General features: G+C 38.9%; 1 protein-coding gene across 1 annotated transcript in view; it reads left to right on the top strand.

The window, feature by feature from the left end:
* OTOG (otogelin) overlaps positions 1–21941 on the top strand; it is a 165019-nt gene that overhangs the window by 79293 nt on the left and 63785 nt on the right. The window contains exon 34 of the mRNA XM_042459445.1: positions 20973–21090. Coding sequence (XP_042315379.1) covers positions 20973–21090 — 118 coding nt within the window. The remainder of the gene's footprint in view (positions 1–20972; positions 21091–21941) is intronic.

Below are 21941 nucleotides of genomic sequence, written 5' to 3'. Positions count from 1 at the left end.
ACTGGCTTCTTCATCAAACACATGTTACATACGAAACAGGAGAAAAAATGGAGATGTTAGTAAGATGCCTGCATTTTGTTGTTTCTGTCCTTAGTTAAGATGGTATGCGGAGGATATCTTTAGCAGGCTGGCCAATCCTCTCTGGCCATTTGGCAATAGGGAGATTTTCAAAGCCCAGGAAATTTAAAGTCTGTTTGCATATCAGCAAGGACTCCTTTTTTGAAATCCAATATGTCTCCATTCCTGTGAGACCACAGGCCTCTTTGTAGGCAGAGGACAGTGGATTCCTCAAGAAGTCTCCATGTTTCTGCATCAGGAACATTTTGGTAGGTGTAGAGGTAAAACATGCCAATCCAGTCCAAATTTGAGAAGAAAAAATTCACCTTGGTTGAAGGTCCCAGTACACTGGTTTCCCTGTTGCAGCTACAAATGTTTTGTAGACATGTGTAGTAAAAATAATAATAATGCCAAACTGTTACTCTCATGAGGCACTGATTACATATTACGAACTGTGTGACTAAATCATATAGTGTTTTGGGTTTGCTGAATATATTCTTTATTTGAATCTTTCTCTTTATTGTCTTCTGATCATGAGACTACTTTCATCCACCCGTGTTAAAAACATTCTTGTTTCTGGTATGTTTCATTTAGGAAGGTATGGTTGAGTTTTTCAAGCAGCTTTCTGTCATAGCTGATACTGGAAGTTAAGATTATGTAAGGCACAAGTACTTGGCATAACCAATGTGCAGGGACGTAGCCAGGATTTTAGGAAGGGGAGGTTCAGACTAAGTGCCACCATTATAATGGGGCTTGGGCACGGCGGCGCAGCAGCACACACCATTCGTTTTTCTAATGGAAGGGGGGGGGTCCGGACCCCAAGACCCCCCCCCCCGGCTTGGCTACGTCCCTGCAATGTGAAATACCAGGATTATGAGCTAGGACAAGATTCCCAGGAAAAAAAAATCTGAATTGTTTGTGAGAAATCTTACACTTTCAGAGCATCTGATTCTGCTCTGAAACAAAGGAAGTTGTCTATTATTGGTGGTTAATATTCAAACAAGTGTTTCTTACATCTCTATAATCCTGTCAATACCTGGTTGCCATGGAATTTTGATAAGATGTCAGCATCAACATATTCAGGGTTTTTTTGTGGGTTTTTCGGGCCATGTGGCCATGTTCTAGCAGAGTCACATGGCCACATAGCCCGAAAAACCCACATAAAATTATGGATGCCGAAAATGAATGATGGGATCAAAATACAATGGTTTTCATATTATCAGTTTTCGGCAAGATTTAGAACAGATAAAAAACAATATGAAATCGGGTCAGATGAAACAGAATTTGGGCAAATAATTAAGAAAAAAGATAAGAAAGGGAGAATATCCAGATTATACAAAATTTGTTTAAAATTGGAACTGGAATCCGAACAAATTAAACAATGCATGATAAGATGGGCAAGAGACATAGGGCACGTGATAGAATTGGAAAAATGGGAAAATGCCTGGGGTAAAGATGCTAATTTCTCAACCTGTACAGATATAAAAGAAAACTTAATGAAAATGATACATCGTTGGTATTTGACTCCGTCTAGACTGGGAAAAATTTTATAAGAATAACAAGGCCAAATGTTGGAAGTGTAAGGAGGGGGTCGGTAGTTTCTTCCACATGTGGTGGTCATGTCCTAAAGTGAAAAAATTCTGGAATGCTGTGCACAAGAGTATTCAAGATATTTTTAATATAAAAATGAACTTAGAACCCAAACTTTTTCTTTTCAGTATGGTTGTCAGCCAGGAAGTTAGAAAACGGCTCAAACAAGTATTGTACCTGTTCGCCACAGCTAGAATGTCAATAGCTCAGTATTGGCGTACGGAGGAAACTCCAACAATTGACATGTGGTTACAAAAATCCTTTGTTATAATCGAAATGAATAAAATTACCATGGACTTACGAGACAATGTTAATCTGGAGAAGCAAACATGGGAACCATTTCTGAAATATTGTAAAAAGAGATGGGGACTCATTTAAGAGGGAATAGGCCTCCTATACAAACAATGGGTTGTAAGGTCTCAAGGATAACTCTCTCTTCTTTTATTATATATAGTTAAGAGTTATGAAAAGATAAATCATGGTCTTTGTTTATAAGCAGAAAATATATAACTAAACGGAGTAAGTTACGTTTAGGCTACTATAACTAATAGAGGTTCGTGAGTAGGTAGTGCTATTAATAAGATATCAGTCATCACAAAGCAGCTATGTAAGGGGTGGGGGATGGGGGGAAATTAGTAATGAAGAGACAGATTAAATATCATGTTAATAGGATGTAAATATTTAAGATTTTATTTGGGTGTATAATTTCAATAAAGATTATATTAAAAAACAACAACAACTATGGATGCCAGCCATGAAAGCCTTCGACAACATATTCAGGAATTTCAGATATTTTCATTTGTACCAGGGAAGTATTATCATAGTGGTAAAGTGTTCAGATTTGATTATGATGTTTAACAGAATCGGAACAATACAGATATGGTAACTAGTAGTTCAAGAACTAATCTTATCCATAGTTGTGGGCAGGCAATGATTCGTTCTATAGACTTATAGACCTGTGTTCTCTGACCAGTCCTTATCACTAAGGGATTCATGATCACTATGCCTTCTGTCTAGTATTGGATTTTTTAAAAATGCTACCTATGCTCTGATGGTACTATTCAGCATGCGCTTAAATTCTGATCATTCTGGGGAATTGCTCCTTTGGGTAGACTTCTACTCTCTGGGGCTGTGAAAAGGTAATCATATGCTTACTGCTCAATAATTACAGAGGTGCATTATTACGTTGTCATCACTGGTTCAGTGTATTTCCTTTTGGAATTTCATTGTGGCCCCTCATGCATTAACAGGTCTCCCACATAATTGCCCTGGAATCTGCATGCCATGGAGATCATTGTGTGAACTAAAAAAAAGAAAAAGTTGAGAAACTTTTCTTCTGAAACATAAACGGGCAGAGTGACACCAACAGACCATGTGTAGTTTCGTGGGACCCCTGTGCATTCCTATCCCAATCCCAGGTTTAAAAATCGAATTGATGAGAAAGATCCTTTAGAGCTATGAGGAATAATTTTACCAGATTTTTATTCCCCATAGCCTCTTTTAGATCCAGAAAGTTTTTTTTCAAAATTAAATGAAGTTCCTCAGTCTGTCTTATGTCCCGTGTATGTATGAGTGTGTGTGCATGCATGCGCACCACTAGATGACCGACAGGATAATTTTGTGTCTAGATTGAATAATTTATCCATAGAGAAAATCAACATATGCCCATCATATATGCTGAACTTGTCCATCTTTAAATTAGTCTTTCTTTCTTCCACTTTTATTTCTTAAACATCAGTTTAAAGTCTTCATTTTCAAACAACAGAATCAGACCCATCAATCTTTTCTAGACTGAGGCCCTATACAGACCAGCAGAAAGTGCTGTCCTGTGGGTGGAGTCGAGACACAGCATCCTGATGATGCTTGTCCTTACTCCGCCCCTATGGCGCCATTTTGGACGCTCTGGTCCACATGGTGTGTGCCATCATGATGTACCTCCAGCACTGTGTCCAAATGACACAGCTCCAAAGGGGTGCCATAGAGCAGTGCTGCCGCAGCTCTGACACACTTTGGAGGGCACAAAAAGGAGCCGCTTTTTGCGGCTCCTTTTTCTGTTCTCCAGAGGCTGGATCAGGGCCATGGCATGAGGTTGCTGTGGCTCTGATCCGGCCAGGAAAGGGGCAGCTGCATGTTGAACTTGTCAATCTTTAAATTAGTCCCTAAGTCTCAGGTTGTTACCCATATAGAGATATAACACCATTCAGTAACAACTGATATATCTCATACTTCCAGTAAATCTGATGGAAAAGAGAGGTACCTGAATGTCATCTTCAAAAGACAGTATTCAAAAGGTAGTTTCACTTCCTTCCTGCTAGTTCTATATTGTGTCCCATCCCACGCAGGGTCCCGAGATGATGAACAATAAAAACAATTACAACAGGACAAAGATAAAACATTTTAAAAACGCAATAAAATACTCTTTCAAAACTTTTAAAAAGCAGTCTAAAAACAACCCTAAAATACGGTTATAAAACAGTTAAAACAGTGACTTTAAACATTAAAAGCATTGTTTTGGCTGATTGCCAGGATATTACTAGAGTACAGGAGATTATTGCATTGCCTTTGTTTCTGTGATAGACACAGGATGTAACTTTAAGAAGGCATTTTCCTGTCACCAGGTAGTAAGCAGTCCATATGCAGCCCGGGCTTCTCCCACATCATTTCAAGAAGATTATTTTCCCGTTCTTGAAAAGCTGCAGCATACGGGTTGCATATGGGCTGTGTACTGCCTGGCAATGGGGAAATGCAAAAAGACCTGGTTTCTTAAAGTTACATCCTGCATCTCTCGCAGGAGCAAAGACAATGTGATAAACTCCATAGATGTTACATAGTATAGGAAAAAGATGTTACATAGCATGGGAACTATGTGGATGAGGATCCACACTGGCCAATAGAGGAGTCAAATAATAGTCTCCTCTCTTACTCCACCATCAAGATAAATCTTTCAGGTAGGACCAAACCAACATCAAACAATTTCAGCTAGGCCAAACTTTGATAGGTAGCCCAGAGACCATGTGGTGGTATTGAAGGGAACTAACTACAAGTATCTGTCAGGCAGTGCAAGTTGAAATATTCCATCACAGGTAGATCAAACAGATATGTCAGTACCCAGTACAAGTAATCTGTGATTCAAATCAGTATGTAATAATAATAATAATAATAATAATAATAATAAATTTTATTTATGTTTCCCCGCCTCTCCCATTGGATCGAAGCAGGGTTACAGACTATGAAAACCATTACAAAAACTGTTATAAAAATATAAAACAATTCAAGAATACAATCTCTATCAATACACAATCATATAACATACATATCCAATTTCATGGTATCAGCCCCCCCCCATTGATCTCCTCCCATAGCACACCATACAAAATCCTTAGAATTTTTTTTTGTACTAATGTGACTCATAAATCATAATTCCAGTATATCACTGAAAGTGGTATCAATAGTTGTGACATAAACAACTAGCAAAATTAAAATTATACCTTTAAATTGCACTATCATACACATAGTCTAAATGTATTTACATGTACATAGTTTCATTTGGTTAAAAATATTTTAAAAATTTAAATTTAATTGTTAATTTTTTTAAAAAAAAACAGCAACCTGGGGCCTCTCCTTTGCCTTCCACGGAGTCTTGCTCCACTTACACCATCTTTTCAACATTTTAAAGGGACGCAGGTGAAAGCCACAGCCCATTTCTGCCAAAAAGCAGATGTTTGTGCATCACTGGTGTCGCCCTCTCTTAGAGTGTCACCTGGTGCAGTCCGTACTCCTGACACCTCCCTAGCGATACCCCTGCTATTGGTAAACTACATTCCCACAAAGTTTGGGGAAGTTGTATGGAAATCCTTTCCAAACTTGTTAATCTGAGATCCTCATGTTTGAACATTTTTAGGTGGCTATTTCTCAGTAGATCAGAAAATAATTGTGTTTAGTTTTGTAAAATATAGAGATTTATAACAGGAGGAACAATTTGTTATTTTTAGGGATCTGTCCCTACATGCCATCAGAGGCCTCATGTTTCCAAAGGCAGCATTAGAAAAAACTGTTAGCTCCTGTAGATGGTTACAGTTCTGAAGCAAATAAATAATAATTGCTTCATGACTCTGAGTGTAGGATTTCCTAGTGGATGTCAGGTTCTTGACATTCTGATCCCAGAGTACTCTGTAATAACACTCAGGATGAGCATTAGTCATTATGATGGTATGATCATCCTGCCTATTACCAGAGTTCCATGTCTTTAGTCTAAAAACTCTGCTATATGCATCTCAAAACTTGGTTCTCTACGTTTTTGGGCAAGTGGAGCCTTCTGACCATTTTTGCAGTTACAAATTTATTTGATATACTATCTGCCTGTATCTCAGAAGCAAATATGATCAATGTAAAAGTTCAGTTATAATACAGAGAATATATTTTTTAAGGCCTGGGTTGATTATCCCCCTCTCTTCTTGGAAGTTATTTGTGTTTAGAAAACAAAACCAAGCAAGCAAACAAACAGAAATGGTCATTGTCTATACTCTAAACAAGATGAATGAGAGATGGGAAAAGGTTAGCTGCATGTGGGCCCTCAGCCCCTTTCTGCAGACCCCCCAAATCAAAGTGTGTTGTTTGAAGCTCAGTGAGGGATTAATAATAATAATAATAATAATAATAATAATAATAACTTTATTTATATTTCCCTGCCTCTCCCTGTGGATCGAGGTGGAGGTACAACCTGAAAAAAACATACAAATACAATCAATAAAAAGAATATCCAATACAACAACAACAACAACAATAATAATTTTTATTTGTATTTTCCACCTCTCCCTGCGGATCGAGGTGGGATTACAGCAATGAATAAAAACCACAATACAATACAAAATACAATATTATCTAAAAATACAGTCAGTAAAACAACAGCAATATTACTACCAATCACTAAAAAGGCCAAATCGTCATCAATTTTCTGTGCTATCAAGTCAGAGTGGGAATGTTCCATAAAATCAGCTATAAAAGGTCTGGTGGATAGGCCTGCCGGAAGAGATCCGTCTTAAGTGCCTTTTTAAAGGCTTCTAAAATGGTAATGAGATGGATCTCTTCCAGTAAGTTGTTCCTTAATTTAGGAGCCATGGCTGTAAACGCTTTATGGGAAGTTGTAGTTAGTCTAGTTTTCATCTGTTCCAATAGTTTCTTCCTTGAACCCTAAGAGTGCGGGGCGGATTGTGTAGGGAGAGGCGTTCCCTTAAGTAACTCGGGCCCAAGCCATGTAGGACTTTAAAGGTAATAACCAACACTTTGTATTGTGCCCGGAAGCTGATTGGCAGCCAATGAAGAGATCTTAATATTGGAGTAATATGGTTAGATCTTGATGTTCCTGTGACCAATCTGGCTGTCGAACTTGGTACAAAGGTAGCCCCATGTAGAGCGTGTCACAGAAATCAAGACGAGAGATTACCAATATGTTTACTACTGCTTCAAGATCCCTCTGAGCCAGGTAGGGATGCAGTTGGCGTATCAACCGAAGTTGTTACTAAGTACTCCTGGCCATTGCCCCCACCTGAGATCACAGCTGTAAAGACGAGTCCAGGAGTACTCCCAAATTGTGAACTTCGTCCTTTAGGGGAAGTGTGACCTCGTCCAGGACTGGTTGGTAAATCTCCGTACCTGGACCAAGAGTACCTATTGTGAGCACCTCCGTTTTCTCTGGATTCAGCTTGAGTTTGTTTACCCTCATCCAGCCCATTACCAACTCAAGACAGGCATTTAGAGGAGAGACGCCATCCTTGGTCACTGCAACAGTTGGAGACATAGAAAAATGGATTTGGGTGTCATGAGCATACTGATAACACCGTGCTCCATGTCTCTGGATGATTTCTCCCAATAGTTTATGTCAACAATAGTAATATCAGTTAAAAGCTGGTTTATCATAGCACACAGTTCTATAGCAGTAGAGTTGCACAGAATCATCATCGGAGATTAATGGATAGATATCCTAAACAAGATCGGGTGGACAAGACAACCAGAAGAGCTCCATCTTGACTGACTTCTTAAAGGCATCTAAGGTGGTGATAAGACAGATCTCTTCTCTCAGGCCATTCCACATTTTAGGGGCAGCGGCAGTAAAAATTATTTTGGAAGTCGTAGCCCGTCTTCAAAAAGGGAGGGAAAGAGGATCCCAACAATTATCGTCCAGTTAGTCTGACATCCATACCAGGAAAGATTCTAGAGCAGATCATTAAACAGAGAGTCTGTGAACATCTAGAAGGCAATTCTATAATCACAAAATAAGAGAAACAAGTCATGCCAGACAAATCTAATCTCTTTTTTTGATAAAATTACCAGCTTGGTAGATGAAGGGAATGCTGTGGATATAGTATATCTTGATTTCAGTAAGGCTTTTGACAAGGTTCCCCATGACATTTTTGTAAACAAGCTTGTAAAATGTGGGTTAGACAAGGTAACTGTAATTGGTTGACTGACCAAAGCCAAAGGGTGCTCAACAATGGCTCATTTTCATCCTGGAGAATAGTGACCAGTGGGGTCCCACAAGGTTCTGTCCTGGGCCCAGTGCTATTCAACATTAACAGCTGGCGTATCAGCCGAAGCTGATAACAGGCACTCCTAGCTGTTGCATCAACCTGGGAACATCTTTATCATTGACTTGGATGTCAGAATTGGGGGCATACTTATCAAATTTGCAGATGACACCAAACTAGGAGGAGTAGCTAATAGCCCAGAGGACAGGATCAAAATTCAAAATGACCTTAATAGATTAGAAAGCTGGGCCAAAGCTAACAAAATGAATTTCAACACGGAGAAATGTAAGGTACTGCACTTAGGCCAGAAAAATGAAATGCACAGATATAGGATGGGCGACACCTGGCTGAACAAGACTACATGTGAAAGGGATCTAGGAGTCCAAGTAGACCATAAGTTGAACATGAGTCAACAGTGTGATGTGGCAGCTAAAAAGGCCAATGCGATTTTAGGCTGCATCAATAGAAGTATAGTGTCTAGATCAAGGGAAGTAATAGTGACACTCTATTCTACTTTGGTCAGGCCCCACCTGGAATATTGTGTCCAGTTCTGGGCATCACAGTTTAAAAAGGATGTGAAGAAACTGGAGCTTGTCCAAAGGAGAGCGACTAAAATGGTGAAGGGTCTGGAAACCATGCCCTATGAGCTGGGGATGTTTAGCCTGGAGAAGAGAAGGTTAAGAGGTGATATGATAGGCCTGTTTAATATTTGAAGGGATGTCATATTGAGGAGGGAGCAAGCTTGTTTTCTGCTGCTCCAGAAACAAGGACCCGGAACAATGGGTGCGAGCTTGAGGAAAAGAGATTCCACCCCAACATTAAGAGGAACTTTCTGACAGTAAGGAGTGTGATGGAGTCTCCTTCTTTGGAAGCCTTTAAACAGAGTTGGATGGCCATTTGTCAGGAATGCTTTAACTGAGATTTCCTGCATGACAGGGGGTTGGACTGAGTGGTCCTTGTGGTCTCTTCCAAATCTATGATTCTGTCATCAAACACTTGGGCATATTTGGGAAACTTTATCTTTCACCATTAATTACATCTCTTTCCACTAACACTCCTTTTAGTTGATATTTGTAGAGAAACCACCTGGGTTAAAACACCCACTTTCACTAAATACTGCTTCTGCTCATGTACTTTTTGGCAAGTGTGTGATGCAGCAAATGGCTTCCTAATAGATTCAGCCATGAGGATCTTGTTTGCATTCCCTTTAAATGAGTACTGAACTTCCCATTTATGAATGTCACCTTTCTGCTGACCTACTGTGGAGGTCCATGCTAGATCTCAGACAAGAAGACATTCAGATATACACTGCATGAGGCTGATGACTGAACATTGCTTTGGTTTACTTCTCAGTTTTGTTGCTATCACTGTGTGTCTATCTGTTTAGCCTTCATTAATAATAATAATAATAATAATAATAATAATAATAATATGCTTTATTTATATACCGCTCTTCCGAGACGATCATTAATTTAATAGCTTGTTCTTTTTTCCTGCCCCTTCCTTTCCTGCATATGGCCTGTATTCTTCTATGTCCTTGGCTACAGAATGAACGGAAGGTCTAGCGTTCAGTAGGTTAAAGTAGACTTTAAAGTGATATAATAATAATAAATAATACGTTTTATTTGTATTTCCCGCTTCTCCCAAGATCGAAGCGGGATTCCAACAAAATATAAAACAGAGAACGGTATAAACATTTACAATTTACAATTTAAGATATAATCACCATAATATAAAATAATTTGTTAAAACAATCTATAAAAATATTATCGATCTAGCAACATACAATATCAGTCATAACATAATTTGGGCTTGATTGAATTTCTATAGTATATACTTTATAATGAATTGGAAGGGAATGCCAATTGAAAAAGGTAGGTTTTTAGCACCTTCTTAAAAATTTCTAATGTAGGGATACACCGTATCTCCTCTGGGAGGTTATTCCAATATGAAGGGGCCATAACCCATATTGGTGGGTTGATTTTAATCTTACTCTGGGGAGCTCTAGTAAAAGCTTCCCTGTAGTTCTAAGAGTGCAGGGCAGATTGTGTAGGGAGAGGCATTCCTTCAGGTAACTTGGGCCCAAGCCATGTAGGGCTTTAAAGGTAATGACCAACACTTTGTATTGGGCCCGGAAGCTAATTGGCAGCCAGTGGAGAGATTTTAGTACCGGTGTTATGTGATCTTGCCTTGAAGATCCGATATGACTCCTTACCTGGCATTGGCAGTAATTAGAGTTAACCTGCTCTTAGAAGAAAGTACAGTGGACCCATGTTATACACTGGGGTTTGGTTCCAAGATCCCCCGTGTATAACAAAATCCGTGTATGCTCAAGTCCCATTAAATATAATGACATAGCAAAATTGTGTCTCTTATAAAAAATGGAAAATCAAGGTTTGATATTTGAAATTTATACTTTTTTTTGAATATTTTCAAACTGTGGATGCTTGAATCCGTGTATAAAAATCAATGTATAAGAAGGGCCAACTGTATCTTTCTGTGGGGTCAATAATGGACCATCAAGGTAAATAACATCTCACTTTGTCATTGCCAAATGCTTGTTTTTGCTTAACAGTGTCTTTAATCAAACTGCTATTGAATAGCAGAACACATGGAGTTAATGCTGTTGTCAGTACAGTTCACATGATATAAAAGTTTGCAGATATGGTCCAAGGTTTGAACTAAAACACAAATGTCATTCTCTTTCAACTTTAAGGGGGAAAGAAGAGGTTAATAACTGTAATAGGCATGCATTAGCAGAGAATGATGTATCTTTTTTAAAGTGTGAAGTCCTCGCCTTCCAGTCATGCCAAAGAATCCTATCTATGTCAGTGGAAAACTAAAACAATTTACCTCAGCAAGTGGGATCATATCAAATGGTCATGAGGCATTTCATTAATCACCACATCCGAGGATTTGGGTTTCAGAGTTTTATAAGCAAAGAAGCATAGGGCTTGAATCTTTCTCCAGTGTTCTTTCACAAGGCCTGGCTTGCTGATGCAGGGTAATTACACGGTCTAAAAATATAGCAGCATTTGTTTAAGTTAATGGAAAAGTTACACCAGTTCTAGAGTGCAGAGGGAAAGGCAGATTGTGTTTCCTGCTGACTATCATGAATGCTTTGCATATTAGATCAGAACTTTTCCAACTGGGAACTGCTATTCCTGAATATAAATATTGGGTGTAGTATAATAGACCCTTTAAACTCTCTTGGCCAAAAATGTCTTGATGAATCTTCTGGTGTTCTGTGGACATATCTAAACAGATTTTAAGGATCAAGGACCTCTATAGTAGATTATTGTTTGCCGAACTTCATATGAAGTTGCCCAGTTTGTTAGTATGTATACCAGTATGTATTCTATAATTTTAAAATACCTGATTTTCTCAATCTTCTTAAAAGCTTCTATGCCAGTAGTATTTTTCATGGCAACCACCTGACCAGAAATTTGTGATTGGAACTGTATATAGTGGGACCTTGGTATTCTCTGGGATTTGAGTCCAGGACCCTCCACAGATACCAAAGTGTGTGGATGCTCAAATCCCATTATGTATAATGGTATAGTAAAACAATGTCCCTTATAGAAAATGGCAAAATTAAGGTTTGTTTTATGGATTTTCAGGCTGAGGATAGTAGAATCTGCGGATGGTGAAAACCATAGATATGAAGGGCCTCCTGTATTGCTGTTTAAACTCAGAAGAATTGGGACCAATATCTATTCCTGTATAAGAGAACCAAATAATTGAACAAGTACTATTTGTTCTGAGAGAGAAGAGCGCTCTCTTTTCTTCTATCATAACTATTTCTCTCTGTTTCATTTCCCACTCCTGAATCCTTTAATTTGGCCACTCTTCTATACTTGTACTTGTTTTCAACAGCTTCTTCAGATGGAAGAAATATTAACAGGGAGTTATACTGTGACACTATTTCTTATCGTTGACCTTACTTAAGTCACTTTACTTTTCTTGTAACTTCAAATCTGTTTGTGAAACTTCATCACTCTTGCATAAATGTAATTTAACTATGCTGTAAAATATACTGACTGTTAGAAGTGTGGATATTCAATCAAGCTGCAGACAAGCTTTTACTAAAATAATAACATAACTTTATTTAGCAGATGTTTCAAACAATGATACAGAGCCTCAGTACAGACTGGTGCTATGCACCAGTCTGGGGCCGATTTTAGGGTTTGGGAGAACGGAGCGTCTGCATGCTCCTGAGCCCTACTGTGCTGTCCAGGCACCATCATGACTCATCCTCATCCACACAGGGGCCGCCATGACGATGTATGTGCGGCACAGCGTCCAAACAGTGCTGCACCATGCATACATCATCTGTTGGTGTACGTGAGGGCTCCAGTGGCATCCTGCATGTGCCCTAAAAAGAACCTGTCAGGAGCGGGTTCTTTTTATGCCTCACGGAGGCTGCGCTGTTTGGTTGCTATGGCCTCCTTCAGAGGCAGAAAAGGGGGGGGGCGTCTCACCACCCCTTTCTCCCCGTCTGTGAATAAGATATTTGTTTCTACATGTATTTGTGTTATTTGTTTCACCTGAGAGTTTTACTTTCTTAGTTTCAACTTTGTTATAATGACAGTTTCCTTTACACCACTCTTCTCAGAGAATAAGAGTTACTGTTGCCAAGGACCCTCCCACAGTCCTTCTTCTGGCTTACTTTCCTTGACTCTAATGATTAAATCCGCCACTATGGCTATCTGTATCCTTCAGGATATCTCTTCACTATTACTCCCTCACTTGGAGTTCTTCACAAGTGTTAAGTCCCCCACTCCTGGACTTCAACACTCAGTTTCTATCTAGACACCTCACAGTAAATGTCCTTCTCTGGAACCCTCACTATAACTATCCCTCTCAGCACTCAGCTCAACCCTATCTGATTCTAACAGTCACCAAAACTATTTTTCATTCCCAGCCTTCAATTTGACTGGCTGCCACCAGCTTGCTTTCCATCGGCAAACTTCCATCAGTTGAAGTTTTGCCTTCTTTCCAGATTGACCACTATGAAATATATCACAATGTGAATACAAACAACCAGAGCCAACCATATTAACACTATAAAGGCACTAGATCCCGACCTATCTTGGAAGCTAAACAGAGTCAGCCCTGGTTAATACTTAGATGTCAGTGAATATCAGGTGCCACAGACTATCTAGATCACTGCACTACACTCTTATAGTGCTGCTATTCCACTTTAATTGCTCTGGCTGCCTCCTATTGCATTCTGGGATTTGCAGTTTAAAGAGGAGCATTTGGAATTCTCAGACAGAGAGCTTTTAGGCCTCACTGAACTACAAAATGCAACAGGAGGCAGCTAGAGTAGTAAAAGTGGAATAGCAGCACTATAAGAGTGTAGTGTAGTGTAGTGTGGTATATTTCAAAGGAGCTGGTAAAACCACCTCTAAATATCCCTTGCCTTAGAAAACACAATGAAATTCATGGGTTTGTCATAAACTGACAATCAATTTGAAGGCACATACACATATTCAAATTTTCTTGATTTATTTTAAAAGGACCCTGGTTTCAATTTTTGGTTACCTGAGCACTGGAATATTGCTGCAGTGAAAACCCATTAAGGTGGAATGGTTGCCAGGTCTGACAATAACAATACTAGACTTACCCAAAGCTAGAAGTGTTAGAAACCAGAACAGTTATGGGAGCAGCAAGCCATCCAGGAAGTTTGTCTCTTTTGAGTGTTTTGGAGTATTGACATCAAAGCTTGATTGTAGCTCTATGTTCTTTTTGGAGAAGAGTCTGTTTTTCTCAAAGGATGCACTGATGACATCTATGGTCATTTGGTCAGTGTGACACTGTAAGAGGTCACTTCTCATTCCTCTCTTCTTCCAGGGGATTAAGAAAGTTTATTGCTTTTTGTTTGGTTTCTTCTCTGTCAGCTTTTGCCAGCATGGGCTAGCCACAAGGCTGTCTCTTCTAAGATGATTTTTCTTACTTACACTCATGAGAGTCAGCTCTAGGGACTCTTCTACCAGGTATAGGTTTTTCTATACTGATTAGTTATTTTTTGTAGAACCTAGATGTAACAAGAAAGTAAGTTTCTGTTTACCTTCCTATATATCCTGTTTATTTACCAGAAGCTCAGTCTTCTGCTTTATACCTGTGGAGTATATGCTTGCTGCTCCTGTTGCTGCTGCTCAGCTGCCGCTAAATCAAGTTTACCATTTTTAACCACAGCAGTTTTCTAACTGGGTGTCCATAGGGAACTATGCAGCATGTAGTAATCTTTTCATTATTGGATGGGCAGGAATGGATTTTGGGAAGTATGTGGGGTTCTGGATACTGTAGCCCATATAGACCATATAGTCTGGGACTGTCTCCATTACAGGGATAGGAGAATAGGAGACTAACTGAAAGAAAAGTTGGCAGCGTGAGCTTTCATAAACTATTTGTTGCCAACTTCTTTCTTTCAGTTAGTCCTGTTAGATGCCAGTAGGTGGTGCTATAAGGGCCTTTTTGGCATTGCTATGCCATTTAAAGCTCATCAGCAATAGCAACCATCCAAGTGTCATGTGAGTGGGTGTCACACTTCCTTGTGAATGGTGATATCATGTCAGAATGTTCCCCTAACCTCAGTGTAAATCAATTCGCTGCATTATTGTCCTCTGATAAATTTCAGACTTGCATAATTTTAAAATTTCTGGAAACTGCATCTCTGCCATTTACATACTCTTAGATTACACGTGGACACTGCACCAGCAATTTGCCAATATTTAGAGACTCAATAGAGTTTATCGGGAAGTTGCTCAGGGTATTTTGAGACATTGGGGAAGACTGACTCAATCAGAACCTGTGCCCTAGAGTGTTTGCTTTCTAAAATATGCCTTTAATTTTAGAATAGCTTCTTCTGATATAAGAGATAGAAAGCTATTTTTGTTGTTGCTGTGTGCTTTAAAGTCATTTTTTTACTTATGGTGACCCTAAGGTGACCCTACCAAGATTTGTTCAGAGGAGGTTTACCATTGCCTTCTCCTGAGGCTGAGAGCATGTGACTTGCTCAAGGTTACCCAGTGAGTTTCGTGGCTGAGTGGGAAACTGAACCCTGGTCTCCAAAGTCGTAGCCCAGCATTCAAACCACTATACCACACACCTAGTTTGCAGCATCTAAATAATAATAAATAATAAAAGCTTTATTTTTAGCCCGCCTTTCCTGGGATCAAGGCGGGTCACAACAGCCAAAAGCACAATACAATCAATATACAACAAAATTAAAATACAGAAAATACAAAATCTTACAACAGTTAAAATAACAGCTAAAAAGTTTCCCAACTAGCATAAAATTGCAAAAACAATGAGGAGAGATTTCTCTGATTTCACATAAATGCTTCTGGGAATCTCCATGTTGAGAAAGAATACAGAGAATGTGGCAAGCCATCTTTATATGCAAGCTGGATGGACCATAAGGCTGGATGGAAACAGCCTTCCAAGGTCCACCCAGCCTACATCTACCCTGTTGCCCCCTGGTGAGCAAGCTGGCAATGTCAGTTGATTCTCATGAATAGGAAGTTCTCAGCATGCTGTAGTAGCCACTACACTGGTCTACCATGAGGCCTAGATGAGCTGGGCATCATCTTCCCTCTTTATCAATGACATAGGAGCAAAAATAGGGACCCCAGTAAACAGGGAGCCTAGACTTGTAAGTTGTTAGTTGTGCTCACACTGTTCGTAAGGGACTGTGTAAATGCCATAAGGCACATGAGTGACTGACACACGCTGTAAGAAATGAGACTGTGACCTCTTTCTTGGTGTCCTGCATATTCCTAGATACCATTTCTTGAGCATTTCTTAAATGCCCTTATATACAGATAGGCCTGCTGTGGAGTTTCCATGTATAGAAACCAAGTCACATTATTTCTGACCTGAAAACCTCCAATTTTAATAATTTACATCACAATGTCTTATAGTGCAGGCGCATTATCAGGAGGATGTGTGAAGTGTGGGTTGCACCAGGTGACACCTTCAGGAGGGGTGACACCACTGCTCCCGAAACATCTGTTTTTTTGGCAGAAATGGGCTGTAGTGTTTGCCTGCATCCCTTTAAAACACTGAAGAGAAGGTGTGAGCGGGGTAAGGCTCAATGGGAGGAGAAAGTTTTTTTTAACAAAACAAATTTTAAAATTTAAATGTTAAAATTCTTTTAACATTTTTCTTAAACTTTATTAAAACCATCAAATCACACCAAATTTTAATTTTAATCCATGAAACTAGGCACATATAAATACATTTAGGTTTATCTTCTTCCCCATTTTCTCTCTGTTTTGATGCTCAGGCATGGATTTTCAGAGCAGTTGCTACTACCATGACAATTTCAGAAATATGGTAGACTACAGTAGATTGCTAAATAAGAATTACATTTTCTCCCCAAAAAATTAAATGTATTTAAAAATCATAGCTAATCTTGCTAGAGATTAGCCTCCATTTTCAGAGTAATGAAAAATTTGCAAAGTGTCTCAATCTGCCACTGCTTCTCTGAGAACTGAAACTGAATCAAAAACCAAACAATTAATGAAAAGTTTACTGATGGCTGAATCTACATACGCATGAGGAAGCCTACATCATAACTGGTTAATGAATAAAACAGTGATACCTTTATTTGGCCAAATAAATTATCACTGTTTTGTGGATTTTGGGTGTTATTGTATTTTGCTATTTGTACAACATGGCTACCCTTGAATATGTTAGCTAATGAATAGATTAGGAAAAGAAAAAAGCTTTTGGCTTCATCATCTTTCCTATTTGGGAGGAGGGAAATAGCAACCCAACAGGGAGAGAAAAACCTATTTATGTAAAAGGAACTTACCTGATTCACATGATTTGTTTAGTGGGTTACAAAAGGTATTTATTACCATGTAATTCAATCCTAGTACTGAGCAAATGGGAGGTTTTAAATGAGGAGAGATAGCAGGATTTTGCATGCAGGACATTCTCACTGGTTCTAAAATCCCACTTATTTGTGCTGGCCAAATGGCTGTAATAAAGTTGTTGTTGTTGTTGTTGTTGTTATTATTATTAAATCCCACTTATTCTAAATGGCAAAGAATGACGGAAGAGAGAATACTGAAATTTTCCAACAAACACCATCCTAATGCTGAAGCTGCTAAGAAATTCCAGATAGTCAGAGGATGAGAGGGAAAATTGGGCAGGGGCTGAGTTTGCAGAAAGGAGCATCTTTATCAGGCTTTTTAAACAGAGGTATGTGTATGCTAATAATGGCATTGTTATACCACTTTGTAACAAAGGAACTTACCTAGTTATGCTTCCTAAGGTATTTCAAGATGCCAGGCATTCAATCTGGGACTTTTTGCAGGTAGATCATAGGGCTACCACTGAGCCACATCCCATCAGTAGATAGCTGTTCTGAGTAAAATATGATACTTTAATTTTTTTAGCATAAGTTGAAATTATACTGCTTATAAGAAAATTGATGCAAATTAATGCCATGATCAAGAGGAAGAGACAGCTGTAAAAGATTGCATTTATTTTATTCCAAATGACTTTCATCTATATAGGAATTTCATTATTGTTTGCCCATCAGTTTTAAATGTTCTAGTTAGGGGATTCCACTTATAGTGACAAAACTTGTTTTTTGCCTGGGATACATTTGAGGTGTGACTCAGTTGTGGAACTGGCTTCCAATGCATTGCCCCAGGGGACATGCAAACTAATAATAGAAAGAGGGTATACCATGGAGAATATGCCAAATGCCATTTCCTCACTGATGAGCAAAGGATAGTTCTACTTCAACTATGCTGTCTCAAATTCCCCAAACTTTCACTTGCAAATTGTAGTTCACATTAGAAATGGCGATGATCTTGTGCTTCCCAAACTGAAAGGAGATTTTAATGTTGAATCCTCCACTGTCACATAGCCTCCACAACATCATCTTTTCCCTCCCATTTCAAGAAAAAGTTTGAGAAAGGGAAGTCTGATGGCATCATGCCAGATTTATGGTTAAGTGAGTAATCAAAACAAACCCCAAACAAGCCCTTTGAATCATGTATAAAGCAACAAGTAAGCTGGTACCCATGAGTTGGTACCCTTTTGTGTATGAGAACGGAAGAGATGCCTGCCACTTTAGACTGGAAACTTGCCACAGCATTTACTGAACAGTTGTTGCAATTGGCTACATTATGAGATGGGATCAGTGAGTTTGGGCTGGTGAGATGGGGTTTGAAAGAGGCTCTTTCCTGTATTTGATATTCATGGGGAGCTGACCTGTACAGGTGCTAGCATTCTGAAATGGTATGTTTTGAAAGCTATGCTTTCTTGCTTGTTATGGTATAATGTGATCCCATAAATTTGTTTTTTGCATGTTTTTAAAGTGGCTTTTCATGAGACCACAAAATATTTATTCTGTAATTCTTAGGGATCTCTGTATCCTTCTAGGTCCCATGTATATTGCATTGTGTATAGAATTCTCTGTGTCACCCTCTAAACAGGCTATCATCAGACAGGGAGTCCAGAAGTTAAACTGTTGTACTTTCATATGTGAAGAAAGTGAATTCTTTCATAGGCACTTGAAACTCAGCTGGGATTGCTGTATACTATAAATAAATAGTAGCAGCAACCTAAGTTGCTGTGTTTGTAACATGAAAACATTCCTTCCAACTGAGACAAACATAAAAGAACTCTGTGTTGGATCACCCAGAGACATAACCATAACCTTGTTCAGCAAAGTGCAATTTGAGGGCATCCATGGAAACTCATGGTCAGTTGTGCATCTGTCTTATGAGGTGTTGAGAAGTCCCAAGATTTCCCACCATTTTCCAATGTTTTCTGCAGTCATTGCAAACAGTGGTTGCTTCTTCCAGTTTTAGATCTACAACAGTGTTATATGACCTGAATGATCCAGGCTTTGCTCAGTACTATACGCTGGATGCGAAGAAGTTACAAGGTCTTATAGGACAGAGCCACTTCTGCCATACATACAACTCTGTCCCCCTTAAGCTAGACAGCTGTCACCAGATGCAATGGAAAACAGTGTCTGATTGTCAGTGTTTAGGTTACATTCAACAGTTGGCATTATCAGCATCATGCACAAGGGAGGCAGGTAGACTGCACAATATCAGATAAACAGAACTTTCAGGTAATAATCTTGTGAATGAGACAAATACTCGTAGTGAAAACATCAAATATACATGTAAGCACTGGGATGTAGAGAAGTATATATGTGTGTGTGTGTGTGTGTATTACCCATGCTAGCCTTTCTTCTAGTTGTTTTAGTAAATTGAAGTTGTATGTTACTTTTCCTTTAGAAACTAGCAAAATACATTCTAAAAATAAACCTTAAGTGTTTTCATGATAAAATCTGGAGAAAAAGACAACAACATTTGAAATGTTGAATTTGGAGTTTTGTTTCTCAACCCAACTTTATTGGGTGGACTCTTTATATGCAAAATACAATAAATCCAAAGACATAACAAAAGATTTCACTTTTTTTTTTGCTATATTTTTCATACATCCACTTAACAGCATCTAAAGTTGGTTGGTATTTTCTACATTTTGAAGAGATTTATTAAGTTTAGCTCTGAGTCTGTATTATACATAAATGCAAACAGTATTTTAATAACAGAAGTTATCTAGTTTTAAAGGCACTGCTAAAATAATGACACAATACTGTAAACTAAGACAGTTTATGATCATCCTCTACCTTCATTTCTAGATTCAGTTTAAAGCAATTCTAAGCTAAAAAGCTCTGCAGAAATTTAAAGCTTGGAACCAAGCTACCTGAAGTATTTATCAGAAGTAGTGTAAACTGCATGGAGTGTGCATAACCGTGCACCAGAATCTTTTCCCAGGGCCCTTCTCTAACTTACTACTTCTATTGAATGTGTGCTGCTACCAGCAAAAAGGGTCTTCTCAGTAGTGGTCCTATGGTGGTGGAATCCTTTCTTCAAGAGAGTTCACATGGTACCTATTTTGGTGCCATTTTAGTGCCAGGCAAAGACCTTTACATTCTCCCAGACTTTTCATCATAGAATTATAGAATTGTGGAGTTGGAAGAGACCGCAAGGGCCATCCAGTGCAACCCCCTGCCATGCAGGAACTCTCAATCAGTGCATCCCCGACAGATGGCCATCCAGCCTCTGTTTAAAGACCTCCAAGGAAGGGGACTCCACTACACTCCGAGGGAGTGTGTTCCACTGTCGAACAGCCCTAACTGTCACAAAGGTCCTCCTAATGTTTAGGTGGAATCTCTTTTCCTGTAGTTTGCATCCATAGTTCCGGGTCTTGTTCTCTGGAGCAGCAGAAAACAAGCTCGTTCCCTCCTCAGTATGACTTTCCTTCAAATATTTAAACATCTTAAGCTGTGTTGTCTTTGCTGATTGCTTCAAGGGTTCTCTGTGTGCTATAATATTTGTGATCAATATAGATCATACTGTAAGTAGCCACTAGTGATGACTTTCCTGGAACAACTGATAGGGAGATTGGTTTGTTTATTTTAAACAATGAAACATATCCACAGTATAAATTGCAACATTTCTTCAGACCTCCCACCACAAGGAAGTATTATTTACTGATAAACATGCTGCCATCTAATGTATGATACCAGCCTAAGATTAAGAGAGTGCCTTATTGCTTATTTTATTTGGGGACTATGTCATTTGTTAAATTACTTAAAGGACAGAAGGATAAATAGCAAACATACTGCTATTACAAGGAGTTTGAGATCTAAGTATGCCTACTCATTCTGGGAATTAAAGAATCTGAGAAACTAGAATTTGTTGGTATATGTATGTTTATTCAAAACATAAAACTCTCACAATTCTATTTTAGATACCAAGTTTAAATTTTTAACCCACTCTACCTGTGAGTGGCGCTATGATGTTTGCACAAGCCCTTGTTTCAAAACATGCAGAGATCCCTTGGCAGAACGCTGCCAGAGTGTCCCAAAGTAAGTACTGACCCTTTTTATATCTTAAATATCGTATTCCATGCAATTAATCCCCTTCTGTCTTGCACATACACTAAATATGAATGTTTCAGAAGAGGAACAAAGGGAAGACAGGTGTGGGGCCCACTACTCCCAAGTTCTGGGAATATGTTTTGTTTTATTCACCAGCATTTCCACTTCTGGAAAGTCCTGAGCCCACACATTCAGTCTTTGAATCTATAAAATATCTCCAGTCCTGAACTCCAGCCCCAAGAGACCTGAGCAGCTTTATACCCTTCCTGTTCCAGGCTGCTAGGCACCCTGAACAGCAACACTCCACTCACCATGTGAAGGGCTATATTGCAACTTTTAATTAGTGATCCAATGTGCGTTTTCATATTTGTATCTGAGGAAGTAGGCTCAAGTCTATGAAAGCACATGCTGCCAACTTCTGCCGTTCAGTTGGTTTCAGGATTCTTTTGCATACTGATTTTCCAGACTCTTGCTATGTCTATGAATTCATATTTGCAGTTATGCCTGTTTAGTTTTTTGTTGTTAAACTATGTTTGTTTATTAGTATGTTAATATATCACCCTATTCTTATGGGACCAGATTAATTGCCCAGACATATAACAGGTGATTCAAAAAGAATGATGCAAAACTGAATAGGAACAGCTTTACTTTTACACCATTTTTAAAAATCACCTTGTCTAATGTTATTGCAGGGGGAAGTATTTCTCCTTATTGCAATAACACTACAAGTATCCATTGCCTGTATATATGGTGAACTTTCCTCATCTGTATATGAAGGAAAAAGAGAGCTTAATGGCAACAGGGACTTAGCCAAGGGGGGGGGGTTGTTGGGGTCCGGA

This window comes from Sceloporus undulatus, chromosome 1 (assembly GCF_019175285.1).
Source record: "Sceloporus undulatus isolate JIND9_A2432 ecotype Alabama chromosome 1, SceUnd_v1.1, whole genome shotgun sequence".
Taxonomy (NCBI): Eukaryota; Metazoa; Chordata; class Lepidosauria; order Squamata; family Phrynosomatidae; genus Sceloporus; species Sceloporus undulatus.
Note: the sequence above shows the minus strand (reverse complement) of the source record. Positions and strands in the feature narration are given on the sequence as shown.